An 18,264-nucleotide genomic window follows, 5' to 3' on the forward strand; every position below is an offset into this window, starting at 1 on the left:
GGCCCCTCAGGGGTGCATGCTCAGTACTCTCCTTGTACTCCCTGTTCACCCAAGACTGCCTGGCTGCACACGACTCCAAGACCATCATTAAGTTTGCTGACGACACGGCGGTGGTAGGCCTGATCACCGACGGCTATGAGACAGTCTATAGGGAGGAGGTCAGAGACCTGGCAGTACGGTGTCAAAACAACAACCTTTACCTCAACTTCAACAAGACAAAGGAGCTGATCATGGACTATAGGAAACGGAGGGCCGAGCACGCCCCCATTCACATCAACGGGGCTGTAGTGGAGAGGATCGAGAGCTTCAAGTTCCTTGTTGTCCACATCATTAAGGACCTATCATGGCCCACACACATCAATAAGGTGAATTTGTCTCCCAGTACCTGTTGGAAAGTAGATTGAACCAGGTTTTCCTCTAAGATTTTGCCTGTGCTTAGCTCTATTGCCAATGCAAGCATACCCATAACATGATAGCCAGCAGCATACCACTGCTGGCTTGCTTCTGAAGCTAAGCAGGGTTGGTCCTGGTCAGTCCCTGGATGGGAGACCAGATGCTGCTGGAAGTGGTGTTGGAGGGCCAGTAGGAGGCACTCTTTCCTCTGGTCTAAAAAATATCCCAATTCCCCAGGGCAGTGATTGGGGACACTGCCCTTTGTAGGGTGCTGTCTTTCGGATGGGACGTTAAACGGGTGTCCTGACTCTCTGAGGTCATTAAAGATCCCATGGCACTTATCGTAAGAGTAGGGGTGTTAACCCAGGTGTCCTGGCTAAATTCCCAATCTGGCCCTCAACCATCACGGTCACTTAATAATCCCCAGTTTACAATTGACTCATTCATCCCCTTCCTCTCCCCTGTAACTATTCCCCAGGTCGTTGCTGCAAATGAGAATGTGTTCTCAGTCAACTTACCTGGTAAAATAACGGAAAAATAAAAAAATGATGCAGCCACCACCATGCTTGAAAATATGAGGAGTGGTACTCAGTGACGTGTTGGATTTGCCCCAAACATAACACTTTGTATTCAGTACATAAAGTTAATTTCATTGCAGTTTTACTTTTGTGCCTTATTGCAAACAGAACACATGTTTTTGAATATTTTTGTTCTGTAGAGGCTTCCTTCTTTTCACTCTGTCACTTAGGTTAGTATTGTGGAGTAACTACAATGTTTTTGATTCATTCTCAGTTTTCTCCTATCACAGCCATTAAACAATGTTTTTTTTAACCTTTATTTAGCTAGGCAAGTAAATTAAGAACACATTCTTATTTCCAATGAAGGCCTAAAGTCACACATGGCTTCATGGTGAAATACACTTTAGTGGTTTCCTTCCTGTATCTTTGGAGTGACACACCATCCAAAGGGGTGTGATTACTCTCTGAAGGCCCTGTACATATTTACCTCAATTACATTAAGCAGACACTCTTATCCAGAACGATTTACAGTTGTGAGTGAATACAATTTCATACGGGTTGGTCTCCGACGAGAATTTACGGAATCGCAGAAAGATCTGACGAGAACATCAAAGCAAACGTGAAGGACATTTGCAGGGCAAAAGTCCCGGAGGACGAGCGAAATCTTGTTGCAGGTTCTCTGGATGTAGTGCACCGCCTGGGTAGGCTGAGAGATGGGGAGAACAGCCAGCCACCGCGACCAGTGATCATGAGATTCATCCCCAGGACAGCGGGGGATCTGACATGGAAAAGTGCAAAGAAAAATGGCTATTCTAAAGAACAACAACCTGAGGTTCAAGGAGGACCTGACAGCATTTGATAAAGAAGCTCGGAATCGTCTGTGGCCAACGATTGCGAGAGCAAGGAAGGAGGGGAAAAAGTGCATACTTTGCGGGAGCCAAGGCTTTTATTAATTTGAGGTGGAATTCGTGCTGATGCCTTGCTTGATGGCTACAAGTGAGTGGTGCATCACTAATTTTTAATTGCAACTGATAAAACGTTTTATGTATTGAGGAAAGAGCATTATTTGTGAGCCAAGCTTTTTTGGTAGTTTTTTGGGGGCAGGGAAATGCAAGATTTTTCATGATAGATAATGACAAATGATAAAAAGAAAGACATAGTGATTACAATAAGAAACATGTCTAATTTGGAACATCCCCTTTAATATCATGTTGATTACTATTTCTGATTATTTTCTTCAAATTAACTTTAGCTTATCTGTCTCCTGTTATGATAATATATTATGTTATTGTTTTATTCATAATACATATGTTGCTATATAAACATGATCAAATATTATTCAAATATTTACTTTGAACAGCATTGGTTGGTTTGTAATTAGTTAAATATTGTGGCAGCTGAGAGCGAGGGAGGAATGGGCGGTGAATGGGGGTGTGTTCAAGCGATAGTTTAAAATCCTACAGAAATGCGCACGGCGCTTTGGTTTGAAGAGAATACGCCATATTGATTCACCGTAGACTTCTGCTAACCGTTTTCAGTTAGCGGTTTGAAAAGAACCTGGACTACTCTTCTCAATGGTCCTCGTTCGGTTTGGCGTTAGCACTTCTCTATGTCTTTGTAACCCGGTTTAGTAGCTCATTTATTTTGTCGGAGCAGTCGTACATTTTAACGGTCTCATTGACTTGCTTGAAGTGGGTTCAGAAAAAAGAAGTTGAATGGATCCGAGGGTGGCTTGGATTCAGCCCGAGCAGAAAGGACCTGCAAACGCATTGTGGATGCAAGTCTGGGAGACTTCTCAGGTACGAGCAAACTCCGGCCAGCATCTTCATAATAATCAGAACCACAACCTGCATTTGAATTCTCCAGCATTGGACGTTTATAAACATGTTGCGGCAAAGGGCAATAGCATGTGCACCAACACCAACGCTGGTCTGAGCAGCAGCAGCCATCACGGTATTTCAAAAGGCACTACTTCTAACCACGGCACTGCGTTCTCCTCCTTCGGGCTAACGTTACCGAACGGCACCGTACAGAACTCATTGACCCCGTCCAACGCTTACGGGGTAACGACAGATTTGGGAGACAGTAAAATGCCCCAAAAGACGGGATCTATCTCGTCCTTGTCTTCGGTGGAATCTATAACGGACAGTACATCTTCAAACCGCTCTTTGGGAAGGATTAGTGGTGGCAATGTAACTGGAAATATGAATAAAAACGCTGGCAGTGTCAATCTGTTTAACTTCAGTGAAAGCATGCATAATAATGTCAACCAATACCACCATCAAAGGCACCATCAGCATCAACCTCAGTACAATTTCCAACAGAATTGTGTGAAGCTTCACCCGACTCACCCGCCTGCACCCCTAAATAACCACACTCACCATCCAGGCCGAAGGAAAAGTGACAACAAGGCGAGCACCTATGGGATGAATTACCTTCTTTCTAACTATGGCAACTATGTTAGTTCGGGGACGGGGACGCCTTGGAAGACGAGGAAATACAGCCCCGGTGTTGATGGGTGAGATGTTATTTTTGATAGGGCCATTGCCCCTCTGGAATTGTTTGACGCTAACGGTAGCTTGCTAACGCTAACCGCGATACCGTTACCTATCATGGTTTCCTACTAGCTAGACACGTATTTATTATTATAAAAAATGTCACGCCTAAGGTCAATCCGTGTTTTGGTGTTTGCATGTTGACGTTTATCTTTTTCAAATTGATTTGCTGCACGGGTGATTAGTAATGGGAATGTTAACGTTAGCTTAAATAGCTAGCCACTTAGCTAACTAGATCGCTAATTTGACTGCGCTCTGCACTGACTAGCCAGATTTGACTTGTTAAGCAGCTATAACTAGCTAACTAGAGAACGGTTTGGTAAGGTTAACTAACAGCTAGCAAGCTATTTGACAGATCTAAAGGGTTGGGTAACTTCTGGAATGTAGGGTTAATGCCGCATTCATGTCATGTCGGAAATCGGACATTTTCCGGCATGTTTACTCAGTAGAAAGATGATACCCGAGTTTCCTACTTGGGTAGTATCAGAATCAAGCAATAGGAAGCTATACGCAAATAATTTAAGTTAATTTGAACTCTGAGGTCCCGAGTTTTTGACATGCCGTGAACGCGGCATGTAACGCAAAATTATGAAAGCGGTCATGGTTAGCTAACGTTTTTTCTTCTTTATACAGTCATTAAGGGATTATTAACTTCTGACTCATTATTCAGTTATTAATAAACTATAGCTGAACTTGCTAGTTTATTACATAACCTAACATTGTTGATTGTTGATACATGTAAACATTGTCAGCATAAAAAAACTGCCAGGTGACTTAGGTTAAGATTCTCTCTGGTCTCCATGGACAGTTGTAAGATCCATAGGTTTCGTTTGAATTTAACTGTGTAATACAATGATTGGCCTCTAGTTGCACCCTTGTGGAATTGGAAGAGCATGCAGTGCCCAGACCTGAAGGCTTTCGTGTTTAAGTAGAACATTTCCCAATTTCAATGGGCCATCATTGTGTCGTGGATGAAAATGTAGGCTAATGTACATATTGCAATATTTGATCGTGCTAAATTCCAGTGTATGGCTGCACTCAATCATTTTGGTGTGAACAATGTTAACATCAGTGCATACAATTTTTGTATAGGTCTGTGATCAGTATGGGAATTGAAACCTCAACCTTGGAGTTGCTAATCCCACGCTCTTACAGGACCATGTAATGATGTTGAATGTTGTGAGGGATGCTGAGCTTACTTGAAAGCCTGTATCAATGTAGGTCATATCTCTCTCAGCTTCCATGCTGGTCTTGCTTTCTTTGAAAAGACCTAACATGTAGGTGAACTGATGCCATTTAAATGAATGAAATCATGAAACAGAAAATGTAAATCGTCCAATTATTTGACTGATTTAGTTTTGGGTGAGCAACTGCGTGTGTGTTCTCCCTGTCGTCCCCCCCCCCCCCCCCCCCCCAGTCTCCATGAGGAGGTGGTGGACTTCTACAACTTCATGTCTCCCCGACCGGAGGAGGCTGCTATGAGGAAGGAGGTGGTCGACAGGATCGAGACTGTCATCAAGGAGCTGTGGCCTACTGCCGACGTGAGCACACCAGAGCTGGGCGTTGAACTGGCACATCAGACTTTTTTTCCCCTAAAAATATTTGTACAGTATAGGTTTTTTTCTGAACTCTTTCATTCCCCTGCTCTCTCAGGTGCAGATATTTGGCAGCTTCAGCACTGGACTCTACCTACCTACAAGGTAACAGGGCAGTTTTGTTGTGACGTTTTGGCTCAGTCTTGCTCTCAGAATTTGCCACAAGTGCTTGGCCACCAGCTTACTTAATACCATCTCGCTCTCTCTGTTGCCATAGTGACATAGACCTGGTGGTGTTTGGGAAGTGGGAATGCCCACCGTTGCAGCAGTTGGAACAGGCCCTCCGGAAACACAACGTGGCGGAACCTTTCTCCATCAAAGTGCTGGACAAAGCTACAGTGAGTTGGTGCTCTTAATAAAAATACATACATACAATCTGTTGGAGTAACTCCAATGTTGTCCGAACTGATAAACAAGCAGATGGTTTACTTTAATAATGTAGGACACGTCTGCACTAGCTAATGATTGGACCTAATTAGTGACTGCTTTAGAATTGAGATAGCGAACGAAAAACGAAATGGACGTTAAATAAACTTTATTTTTCAGAAATGAAGTCACAATGTTTCTCTATTCTCTCTCCCAGGTGCCAATCATCAAGCTGACTGACCAGGAGACTGAAGTCAAAGTGGACATCAGCTTCAACGTGGAGACTGGAGTCAAAGCTGCTTTCTTTATCAAGGACTACACTCGGGTGAGGACACTAGCATTTATAGTTCCTTTATTTTTATGGGAGACCTGAATGGCTATAATGATCAGAGCAACAATTTAAAACGTGTTCCCAGTTGCAGGGTATAAAAACTGGCCTTTGAAAGGAAAATTTATGGACTTCCTGCCTACTGACGCTCCCATATTGTAATTGTTTTGGTCAAATTTGAGGCTAATAAATACTTACTGAACTACTGTCCCTGTGAAATGCATTTTCTATCGCTGTAGCAACAGAAGCACTACTTAAACACTTCAACTACAGTCCACAACATATTTGTTGAACATTTTGTTCTATACTCCAGTATTTTGGATTTCAGATGTTTCATATCAGGCAAGTACAGAATGTGCACCTGCAGTGGGGCTGTGACGATATGGTCATTGTAGTTAGTTATCACGTTTCTGTGCTAAATAATTGCTTTATGAAAACTACAACTCCTTTCAGGTTAAACTAGTTTAATAACCGATAAAAAAACGACATGGCGGTTCATCGCTCAGCACTACTTTCCATAATACTAATGAGTATTGCACAGTGGGTCAGAGTGGTGCAGAGTATGTGAGCAGAGCGAGGAACGGAGCGTGCCCAATTTGATTGGAGCACGGAGCGAGTTTCCCAAAGGCTGGAGCGTCAGCCTTCTTGCCCGCTCCAATTTCACACCAGTAGTGCTCACTTCACGAGGTCAGGACATGCCTGGCCCAGCATACAATTGTAGTCTACTTGTGTGCTGCTATAGCCCCTAGCTACTGTCATGGAGTTTACTACATATTTTCATAAATAAACTAATAAAATACACAGGTGCAAAATCACAGTAACTTACAAAGAGGACCAAGAGCAAGAGTGATTTTGATGTACTATCCACAACTAAAGAATAATTGGTGAATCTGAAAAGACTCATCCCGAAAGCATGATGGTGTACTTACTATGTGCACGTGCTAACAGAAAGGAATGAGGTGTATCATTGTAGCAAAGTATTTATGAACAAAAAAATCGTATCTCTTAAGTGTGTTAATTTTCGTTCTATTATCTTCCCCACAGGTCATAATTGAATTTGGGCCAATAGCCCTGGCATATTACCTCTTTCAAGGAGCTTTCCATTTTGATAGGGTTACTTTGCCTAAACATTTACATTTGAGTCATTTTAGCAGATGGACTTAGTTAGTGCGTTCATCTTAGGTTACTGTAGCTAGGTGGGAAAACCACATCAGTCATAGAAAGTACATTTTTCCACAAGCGACCTGAGGTGGCAGAACAGTGGTTGGGATGTAGGGTTTGAGCATATCCTGAAGGTATGGATGGGCAGCTCTCCTCTTGCTGTTCCGTAGGTAAGCACCATGGTCTTGTAGTGGATGCGAGCTTTGACTATAAGCCAGAGTGTGGAGGAGCAGGGTGACATGAGAGAATTTAGGCAGGTTGAAAAGCAGGCAGGCTGCAGCATTCTGGATAAGTTGCAGGGGTTTGATGGCAGAAGCGGGGATCCCAGGCAACAGTGAGTTGCAGTAGTCCAGACAGGAGTGGACCTCGATTAGGACCTGCACCTCTTCCTGTGTGATGTTGTAGAGCATGAACCTGCATAAGCGAGTCACTGCTTTGATTTTTGCAGAGTAGGACAGGGTGTTGTCCAGGGTAACGCCAAGGTTATTTGCACTCTGAGAGGGTGATAATGGAGTCTGAGCCAGCAGGCCTTCCCGGGAGGAAGAGCAGCTTCGTCTTGTTGAGGTTAAGGCCTACCTATAGAAGGAGAAAAAACTTTCACGGCAGTGAGCCTAATAAGGCATTTTTTGTTTAATTTAAATGTAATTCTAAGTCACAGCCTATATGCACAGTAAGGGTTAGGGGGAGATCTGGTGATGGGCGTATAATATACAGTCAGTAAAGGAATGTCTCTCTGACATGTTCTGTATTCAATTACATAGCCGAACATGCTTCTGGCACCAGAAGCATAACTTTGGAATGAGTCATTGTCCCTCTGACCTTTTACAACTGTAGCCCCAAAATCAGCATATGATATAACATGACAACCTGTGAAAATGAGAAGAGACTCATTTTATTTAAGTTGTGATCCCCATACGAAGTTACATATTTTAATTAAATGGAGACTTTTCCCTCGTCTAATTGAAAATTCTCCTCATTTTTAATCTGTGCTCTGTTCTTCAATGACTGTAAATTAAGCAGGGATTTGATAACTTCCTCGTTCCCTCCCCCTGCAGAGGTATCCCGTGCTGCCTTACATGATCTTTGTGCTGAAGCAGTTTCTGCTCCAGAGAGATCTCAATGAGGTGTTCACCGGAGGAATCAGCTCTTACAGCCTCATCCTGATGGTCATCAGCTTCCTCCAGGTACACACAAACACTAGTATGACATAGGGCTGGGCGGTATACCGTATTTGACTATATACTGGTATTGCTGCTCGGACCAGTTGGGGTTTTTACTTAAGTTTCTATAACAGTTTTTGAATGTTTGGTTTTTTAAATGTGATACTTCGCTACTTGACTCACCGCTCACTCTCTCATGACGCTTTCAATATAGTCCTAGACCTGCCCCCGCCAATCAAGGAGCGCGTTTGTTGTTCCTCAACCACGAGACACTTGCGTTCAGTCTGCATGGTCAATACAGCACATGCAACAATGTTGATGACAACGATGCTGTTTTCACTTTCCTTAATATAATTCCACTGGCATTCTATAATTGCACAAGTAGTTTGTTTCTTACGTATGCGAACAGTTAGTTGTTTCTTAGCAAGTTATCCCTAAATCTTGTTAGATACTAATCGCTAGCTAGCTAATAAATGTTCTAAGTCAGAGTAAACATAATTTGCTATACAGCCTGATAATACCAGTGATGGTGTAGACCTAAATCAGCCTGTTTGTGCAACAGTATCTTCTAAATCAAAAGAGGAATACGCAAAGCATGAATAGGTTGGCTATATGAAGTAGTTAAGAGGAAACATTCAATGTAGCCAAAGATTATAGGGTGCCCTAGGAAATGGTTATCAACACTTTGGTTCCTATCCTGTCACAATAACTCCTCCCTGGCATTTTCATTTGTTGTCATGTCAAAAAACACATATCTAAAGTGCCCACTATTATATTCGAACTATAGAATTAGAATAATCATTCTATTCACCCAAGTGTTTTGCTCTATCGCAAGTCAAATTGCAATTGTGATATTTGGTTTAAAATTAGGCCTAATTGTTTGCCCATATCGTGCAGCCCTACGTGGCAGTGTGGAAATTCAAAAATGAATGCAGAAATGGATGAAAATGCAGTATTTTTGGGGGGGTGAAGTTGAATTGAACAGTGTAAAGCAATCAGAATGGAGAAATAATAATTTGAAATCACTTTTGTCTGTTGCCACCCTAGGGTCACGCACTACTCGTAAAGCAAATTTAGAACTTTTATTATTCAAAAACATAAAATATCACCATACTGTAATTTTTTTATTGATATACCGTGATAGACAAAATATATCGCCTAAACAAGTATGACAGTGTACAATTACAGCGCTTAGTGTTCTAACACCTATGCCGATTCACCCTCCCTCTCTCTCTCTCTCCATCCAGCTCCACCCAAGGATTGATGCCAGCAACCCCAACATCAACCTTGGCATTCTGCTGATTGAGTTCTTTGAGCTTTATGGGCGCCATTTTAACTACCTGAAGACAGGCATCCGCGTCAAGAACGGAGGGGCCTACATGGCCAAGGATGATATGATGAAGGTTATGAACAATGGCTACAGACCCTCCATGCTCTGTATAGAGGACCCACTGATGCCAGGTGGGGTGTGTGTGTGTGTGTGTGCCCTGGACTGTTTTGTGGTTTTCCATTAGTAATGGTGTTGGCTGTAGTTTGTATGGGCCGATTGAGTTATTTTTTTGCCGTGTGTGTGTTCCAGGTAACGACGTTGGCAGGAGTTCGTACGGAGCCATGCAAGTCCAGCAGGTTTTTGACTACGCTTACATCGTCCTCTGTCACGCCATGTCACCGCTAGCACGCTCCTACCCAAACAAGGACATTGACAGGTTCGTTCCTCCTCTTTCAGAATGTCTTCTGGATCCATCCGGCCTAGAAATATTTGTAAATTAATAGGTACAACTGTTATCAAAGTAAAGATTGTCAAATTAATACGGTGGTTGTGTTGGGAAGTGTAACTGATCCACTGCTGTGCAACGTTTAAACCGTTCCCCTCTTGTTTCTCACTATCCCTGCAGCGCTTTGGGTAGGATAATCAAGGTGACACAGGAAGTGATTGACTACAGGGAGTGGATCATGACGAAGTGGGGGGGCAGGCACCTCGCCCGCATGGAGAGCCAGGGTAAGAGCAGTGTGTGTAACCTCTGCGTACCATGTTGACAGTCTTGTATGGCAGGTTCTGTATGTATATTGGCCTGTGTGTGAAGGGTAGTCTTTGTCTTAAATGGCAGTTTGGGACGTGTTTATAATAACCTGTTTCTCTGTAGGTTCCCTCCTGGATCAGGACCCAGCACGGTGTGTGTTGCTCTTTATAATAACCTGTTTCTCTGTAGGTTTCCTCCTGGATCAGGACCCAGTACGGTGTGTGTTGCTGTTTATAATAACCTGTTTCTCTGTAGGTTTCCTCCTGGATCAGGACCCAGCAGGGTGTGTTGCTGTTTATAATAACCTGTTTCTCTGTAGGTTTCCTCCTGGATCAGGACCCAGCACGGTGTGTGTTGCTGTTTATAATAACCTGTTTCTCTGTAGGTTTCCTCCTGGATCAGGACCCAGTACGGTGTGTGTTGCTGTTTATAATAACCTGTGTTTCTCTGTAGGTTTCCTCCTGGATCAGGACCCAGTACGGTGTGTGTTGCTGTTTATAATAAACTGTTTCTCTGTAGGTTTCCTCCTGGATCAGGACCCAGTACGGTGTGTGTTGCTGTTTATAATAACCTGTTTCTCTGTAGGTTTCCTCCTGGATCAGGACCCAGCACGGTGTGTGTGTTGCTGTTTATAATAACCTGTTTCTCTGTAGGTTTCCTCCTGGATCAGGACCCAGTACGGTGTGTGTTGCTGTTTATAATAACCTGTTTCTCTGTAGGTTTCCTCCTGGATCAGGACCCAGTACGGTGTGTGTTGCTGTTTATAATAACCTGTTTCTCTGTAGGTTTCCTCCTGGATCAGGACCCAGCAGGGTGTGTGTTGCTGTTTATAATAACCTATGTTTCTCTGTAGGTTTCCTCATGGATCAGGACCCAGTACGGTGTGTGTTGCTGTTTATAATAACCGGTTTCTCTGTAGGTTCCCTCCTGGATCAGGACCCAGCAGGGTGTGTGTTGCTGTTTATAATAACCTGTTTCTCTGTAGGTTCCCTCCTGGATCAGGACACAGCAGGGTGTGTGTTGGGTGTAGGTGTGGAGGAGCAAAGGGATTCTGTGTCCCCTCACAGTGCAGACTCTCCCATGTCCCTGTCCAGTCCTCACCAACACTCCTCAGCCTCCTCTGTCTCCTCACTGTCTGGGTCAGACAACGTAAGGACAGAACACATACACACTGCAGTTTTTATGATGGTATTGATTGACAGCTGGACATGTTTTAACCCCTCCACTCTGCTGTTTGTCCTAGGACTCTGATTCGACACCCCCGGCGCTGCCCGTCTACCCCTTTCAGGCTTTGGGTATGACTCTACCCCTGGGCCTGGCACTGGGCAAGGCTGGCATCAACCAGCACCACCTCATCATGTCCCCTGGCTCACAGGTACAGAACCTAGCATCTACTGACCTTTATGTGTTTTCAGAGATGGGAGAGTTTAACCTGTCAAGATTTTCTGGGAGTGGAAGTTTAAAGGAAGACTCCACAATGCACAAAGTCAACACAATAGCGGGCCCATTTCCACAACTAAGAGCGTTGAAGTGCAAGGCAAAACGTCTCTGCTGTTTTGGTCCCGTAGTTGCCACGTACCAGGGTGAAGCGCATCCGTGCATATCCACAGATACAGTTGAAGTCAGAAGTTTACATACACTTAGGTTGGCGTCATTAAAACTCGTTTTTCAACCACTCCAAACATTTCTTGTTAACAAACTATAGTTTTGGCAAGTCGGTTAGGACATCTACTTTGTGCATGACACAAGTAATTTTTCCAACAATTGTTTACAGACAGGTTATTTCACATATTCACTATCACAATTCCAGTGGTTTAGAAGTGTACATACACTAAGTTGACTGTGCCTTTAAACAGCTTGGAAAATTCCAGAAAATGGTGTCATGGCTTTAGAAGCTTCTGATAGCCTAATTGACATCACTTTAATTAATTGGAGGTGTACCTGTTGATGTATTTCTAGGCCTACCTTCAAACTCAGAGCCTCTTTGCTTGACATCATGGGAAAATCAAAAGAAATCAGCCAAGACCTCAGGAAAAAAATTGTAGACCTCCACAAGTCTGGTTCATCCTTGGGAGCAATTTCCAAATGCCTGAAGGTACCACGTTCATCTGTACAAACAATAGTATGCAAGTATAAACCCCATGGGACCACGCAGTCGTCATACCTCTCAGGAAGGAGACGCATTCTGACTCCTAGAGATGAATGTACTTTGGTGCGAAAAGTGCAAATCAATCCCAAAACAACAGCAAAGGAACTTGTGAAGATGCTGGAGGAAACGGGTACAAAAGTATCTATATCCACGGTAAAACGAGTCCTATATTGACATAACCTGAAAGGCTGCTTGGCAAGGAAGATGCCAATGCTCCAAAACCGACATAAAAATGCCAGACTACGGTTTGCGACTGCACATGGGGACAAAGATTGTACTTTTTGTAGAAATGTCATCTGGCCATAATGACCATCGTTATGTTTGGAGGAAAAAGGGGGAGGCTTGCAAGCCGAAGAACACCATCCCAACCGTGAAGAACGGGGGTGGCAGCCTCATGTTGTGGGGGTGCTTTGCTGCAGGAGGGACTGGTGCACTTCACAAAATAGATGGCATCATGAGGCATGAAAATCGTGGATATATTGACGCAACATCTCAAGACATCAGTCAGGAAGTTCAAGCTTGGTCGCAAATGGGTCTTCCAAATGGACAATGACCCCAAACATACTTCCAAAGTTGTGGCAAAATGGCTTAAGGACAACAAAGTCAAGGTATTAGTGGCCATCACAAAGCCCTGACCTCAATCCCATAGAAAATGTGGGCAGAACTGGAAAAAGCCTGTGCAAGCAAGGAGGCCCACAAACCTGACTCAGTTACACCAGATCTGTCAGGAGGATTGGGCCAAAATTCACTTAACTTATTGTGGGAAGCTTGTGGAAGGCTACCCGAAACGTTTGACCGAAGTTAAACAATTTAAAGGCAATGCTACCAAATACTAATTGACCGTATGTTAACTTCTGACCCACTGGGAATGTGATGAAAAGTAAAAGCTGAAATAAATCCTCTATATTATTCTGACATTTCACGTTTTTAAAATAGTGTGGTGATCCTATGATTAAATGTCAGAGATTGTGAAACCTGAGTTTAAATGTATTTGGCTAAGGTGTATGAACTTCCGAATTCAACTGTACCATGACCGTTTACACAAGCAGCCCAATTCTGATATTTTTTCTCACTAATTGGTCTTTAGACCAATCACATCCCGTCTTTTTCAGAGCTGGTCGGATTTGTCAAAAAGACCAATTGGTGAAAAAATATCAGAATTGGGCTGCGTGTGTAAGCACAGTCTAAGTGAGAGCGAAGTGTTTCATCGTGCTGATCTGTGGTGCTGCTTGTGCCAATGTCATAACTCCAAGTCTACCGTTTAAATGTATTGTAAAAAATCCTGAAATGCGCTATATCTTAAGATTTGTCGCCAGAGAGAAAGTATATATTTTCTATAGAATAGTCTATCCAGGCCCTCTGTTTTAGTACTCATTTCCCACTAACAGGGATTGTGAAATGGTGATCTAATGCTGTTTGTGATAGACATTTTCAGTTATCACAAATCCAATCTCCCTTCCCTCGCCCCCCTCTCCAGGCGTGTATGTCTTTGCCCGGTGCCCTGACGATGCACTCTTTACCTGGCAGACAGGTGGGTATAGACGGGCACCACCTCCCCCCCTTTTTCCACATGCCCCCCCCTACCCACCATAACCCCCATGCCCCCTCCAACCCCCAGCCTCTGTCCAGCCCCCACCCTGCCAGCCACACACACCAGGTAGGCGCTGTCCGCAATCACGGCATACACACTATACATGGAGAACCTCTTTCTCCTTTCTTTCCTCTAATACTCTCCTCACCTCTCACTTTCTGCTTTCCAACTCCTCTTGCTTTCACTGTTTCTCTCCTCCCCTTCACTTCCTCTGTTCTCTCAATCTGTCCCTCTTGATTTCATTGTTTTATTGTATATCTGCCAGATTGATCTGAATATAGCATTCCTTTTGTAGACTAGGTTTAAACACTCAAAATGCTTTGAATTCTAACACTTCATCCCTTCATTCTCTCTCTCAGAACGGTCCCAAGTGTCAGATGAAAGGCTTCCACAATCCAGCTGTGGTCCACAGTCCTGCCCTGGCCAACCGTGTACACACCCACCCTCTCGCACACGCCCACACACACTCTCACACGCAGTACCGCAACACCTGGCGGCGTCGGAAGAGGGACAGCTTACCAGTCAGCCTGAGCAGATAAAAAGACAAAACATCTTCTCCTCCCTTCATCCCTCTTTCCACTCCTCCATTCTGACTGATTGGGGGACAACTTGATGGGACAATGCCCCCTGCTGTTCAACTTAAAGAAAGACAGGCAGGCAGAGACCAGACCAGCATTGGGATTCATTCAACACTTTGGGCTGCTGAACTCGGGCTGCGGATAGGGAAAAAAGTGTAGCTCTGGGAAAACTCTCCGTTTCTCTCCCTCCCTCCATTGCTCTTAATTTCTGCATGTTTTTCCCTGCGCAACGAACCAACGGCCAACGATACAGGAATGAGCGGTGCGGCTGGCGAACAAAACGCAACCCCGCCCAACGTGCACTCTGACCCCAGAACTTTTCAGCTAGCTCTCCAGTCCTTCACTTTCTGTTTGGGATTCACATTTGTTTGTTTTATTTTGTTCCGTTAATGTGTCTTATTGTTCAATTTGAATATTTTTTTAGCGCTTTGCAGTTTTTCACTTACGTTTGGTGAGACTGAGAATAGTGACATCTTTGCCAGGTGGGAGTTGCGAAAACCCAGTGTCTTATGGGAAAGTGTTTATTTTTGTTTGGTCTGACTGGGTTACGTTGTCAAGGTGACAACCTTTGTCCTTGAACCCTGCAGCCAAACTGCGTCTTTTTCAGTGTTCACACAAGGAACAACGGTTTCTCATTTGTGCAATAACATGTTCTATTTTTTAAGTAAATGTTTATTTAATTTTATTATGTATGTAAAGGCATTTGCTGTTTTTTTAAGATTGTTTTATTTTTGTATTTTTATTTTTTATGGCAGAGTTTACAGAACCTTTGCCCAGGTGGCCTCCGAGAGTGTGTGACGAGAGCGTGCGTGTCTTGTTGGCGTGTCGAGGTATAATCGACTCCCCCCATTGGTTGTTTTATAATGTGAGTCAAAGGGGTTAATTAGAAGTATCTAAGTCACACCAGACTATTGAGATGCATCTTATTGTTATACAGGTTAAAACGTCTACAGTCTCACTAATTGGATCTCTTGCTATAGCAGACGCAGCAGACTGAGCTCTCACGCCCAATACCCTAGCTGTTGTTTTTAAAAACAAAACGCTGTCTCTATTTGGTGTGTGCTTGTATCAGTCATAGGATGACTTGCGTTCACCCAAAGTTTGTGCCATTTTCGCTACTCAGTCCTCACTTAGACTAGGGCTGAACTTCTATCGCAGGAGTTTGGCACTGGCCCAAGTACATATTGTATGCCCCAAGTGTGTTTCAGTTGGATGTATGTCTTTGCCGTTGTTTTAAAGATATTGGTCTAGTGCGTATGGAAGGTGGAGTTAAAAGGACAGACAAACTGACCTGAACTTGAAGATCAGAGCGGTGCCAAACGGAACCCTTCCGCCGACATTGGGCTCTACTTTTGATTGGGCAAGTGTGCTCTGGTCTAAAATAGTGCACTACATAGGGGATAGGGTACCATTTCAGATGCACACTAAAAGACTAGGTGCTCTAAAGGGTCTTTCCTCGTAGCGGGGGGAGAGAGAGGGAGAAAGTTCTGGGTCCTTCCAGAACTGTGGAAAGGGAATCATTTTGATTCCATTCTGGAATCTTGTGTAGGTACTTCCGCAAGTTTGCAATGCCTTTTCTTTCTGTTTACTTCAGTCCGTGTGTGTGTGTCGTCTCCACAGACATACAGCCGCATATATATATATATATATACACACACACACACACACACACACACGCCTGTGTGTGACTGAGGAGCAGAGCGGTAGCTACACAGACAGCGTTATTACTATGCAAGTGGGTTATTTTTGTATGCCCCATTATTTCTGTTTCCAATGACAACCACTGCTTGTTATATTGAAGTGATGTTATTGTAAACTCGAGTTGGAATGACTAGGCCTGTGTGATCGGTGGGCTAGGCTAGATGGTTGCTAGTCAGCCTCAGCCCAGTTACAAGTAAACCACAACTCTTGCATTTGTATGCAAGCCCTGATGTTTTGTATTCCTATCTGTTAGTCTATGGAAGGGTCTGTGTGTGCCAGTGGTCGGGTATCTGTCTCTCGTCTGAGCGATGGGAGCGAGGGAATAGCAAGACTGGTTTCAAATGACACCCTATTCTCTCTCATACAGTGCATGCTATTTAACCTTAGTACTGGTCTAAAGTAGTGCCCTATATAGGGGTTAGGGTGTCATTATAGACGACCACTTAATGTTCCGCCACTGTTTTAACCTAACACCTACGGCTAGTATGAAAATGCACATGGGGAGCGACTTGCATTCTGTAGTGGATGACTTCATACCCTCCCTAGTGCACTATAGTCCTCTACACTGAGATTGTGTTAGGAGCCAATGTCAGTCTGTTAGTATAGCAACTTTTACCCACCAATCGACCTGGCTAATATACATCGCCTTTTTTACAAGGTATCGGTCTCCAATGGCACCCTATTCAGAATATAGTGCACCACTTTTGATTAGATCTTTGGTTTCTTGTGGAGGGTAGTGGTGCTATATAGGAAATGGGGTGCCATTTGGGACTTGTCTGCTTTAGTGAATAGAACCAGCGTCTGTCAGAAGAGCTCTAAAACACAATCTCTGGTTGGAGATTTGTCAATGCTGTCAAAGATGTCCACAATTTTTACAGATTCTATTAAGACTGAAATGCGGTGTGACGTCTATATGGATTTAACTCGAATCCCAATGGTCTACACGAGCTTCCTCTCCGCATCTACTTTCCTTTATTTGATGTGAAAGAAACTGGAGCAGGTGAAAGCCAATCCCTTGGTAGATCCACCATTTTGTTTTCATCTATTTAGATCAGTGCAGATCGGAGAGAAAGCCTCTTTAGACAATTGAACACGAAACACTTGCATCACAATGAGTGATTTTAAACTTAACGGACGCCATTTTGTGAAAGGTGGCGGCTCCTCTGTCCTGGCCAACTAATCTGAGCAGGAACTCCTAAAATGGCTGCCAAACTAGCAGTGATCACGGAGTGACAGTCTGGCTTTTGTTTTGAAACATTTTATGTACTGGTATTTTTTTCTATTTTATTTTTTAATAAACTTCTTAAAACGGGCAGTTATAGTGATCTTGTTTTTGTATGTGCATAATTTGGTTACATCTTTGGTTAATCAGTGGATACAACGCATACAGAACACATGCCCACAAACTAAACACGTAGTGGTTGGAAATTTCAAGATGGATTAATGCTGAATCTGTATGTACAACTCAATGTAAAGAGTCCAATTTGAGTTCAGGTGGGAAACATGCTTTAGGTTTATTGCTTTATTTGAGCTGTTTTGTCAGGAGTCCCTTTACAAGACAAAGGAAAATGTGATTATACATTTAGTTCAAATAAGCACTTCTGCTTATCTACACTAGGTGGCACAGTAGCCTCTCACCCATAGTCTTGGATCGAGTCAGCAACATGTCTGATGTACTGTAGATGTTCTGCCAAACTATTCCTCAAGAGTATTGAGCCAGGATCATCCAGTACAGCGAATTCTCATTCCACATAGCTCTCCCTAAACTCTTGGATTTTGAATATCTGATGTGTTAGGATTGTGTACTGTCCTACTAGTCTGTATCTGTGGCAGATTTCAGCTCCGTCTGGTTGCTTCCTAGACCAAAGCCAGAAATGTGAGTAGAGGGATGAGATCCTGCTCCCCATCCCTCTCTCCTTATCCCCATCTCCTTCACTCTGTCTCCCCCCTCCTGTACCATCTATTCTTTCCTCCAGTCTATACTCTGTTCCCCTACATCTGCTCCAGGCTGATCAGGGTGAATGTTGAGGACATCAAGGTTCTACTGCAGGGGTGTTCAACTCTTACCCTACGAGGGCCGGAGCCTGCTGCATTTCTTTTCCACCTGATAATGAATTGCAAGCACCTGGTTTCCCAGGTCTAAATCAG

At 43.6% G+C, this 18,264-nt stretch overlaps 1 protein-coding gene across 3 annotated transcripts; it reads left to right on the plus strand.

The window, feature by feature from the left end:
* Positions 1-1,354: 1,354 nt before the first annotated feature.
* tent4a (terminal nucleotidyltransferase 4A) lies at positions 1,355-17,431 on the plus strand. 3 transcript variants are annotated; one of them, XM_055893761.1, is made up of 13 exons: positions 1,356-3,429; positions 4,884-5,007; positions 5,120-5,166; positions 5,279-5,399; positions 5,645-5,752; positions 7,972-8,100; positions 9,324-9,537; positions 9,656-9,782; positions 9,972-10,075; positions 11,083-11,246; positions 11,341-11,472; positions 13,724-13,903; positions 14,197-17,431. In XM_055893761.1, exons 1-13 carry the CDS (start codon positions 2,627-2,629, stop codon positions 14,374-14,376), a joined length of 2,433 nt encoding a protein of 810 aa, XP_055749736.1. In that variant the 5' UTR covers positions 1,356-2,626; the 3' UTR covers positions 14,377-17,431. The 3 variants fall into 3 exon arrangements, with proteins under 3 accessions (XP_055749738.1, XP_055749736.1, XP_055749737.1); XM_055893762.1 differs by having other exon boundaries at positions 1,357-3,429; positions 13,724-13,777; XM_055893763.1 differs by lacking the exons at positions 11,083-11,246; positions 11,341-11,472; positions 13,724-13,903; positions 14,197-17,431 and adding an exon at positions 10,221-11,076 and having other exon boundaries at positions 1,355-3,429.
* The last annotated feature ends 833 nt before the right edge of the window (positions 17,432-18,264 follow it).

This window comes from Salvelinus fontinalis, chromosome 32 (assembly GCF_029448725.1).
Source record: "Salvelinus fontinalis isolate EN_2023a chromosome 32, ASM2944872v1, whole genome shotgun sequence".
In the NCBI taxonomy this organism is placed as follows: Eukaryota; Metazoa; Chordata; class Actinopteri; order Salmoniformes; family Salmonidae; genus Salvelinus; species Salvelinus fontinalis.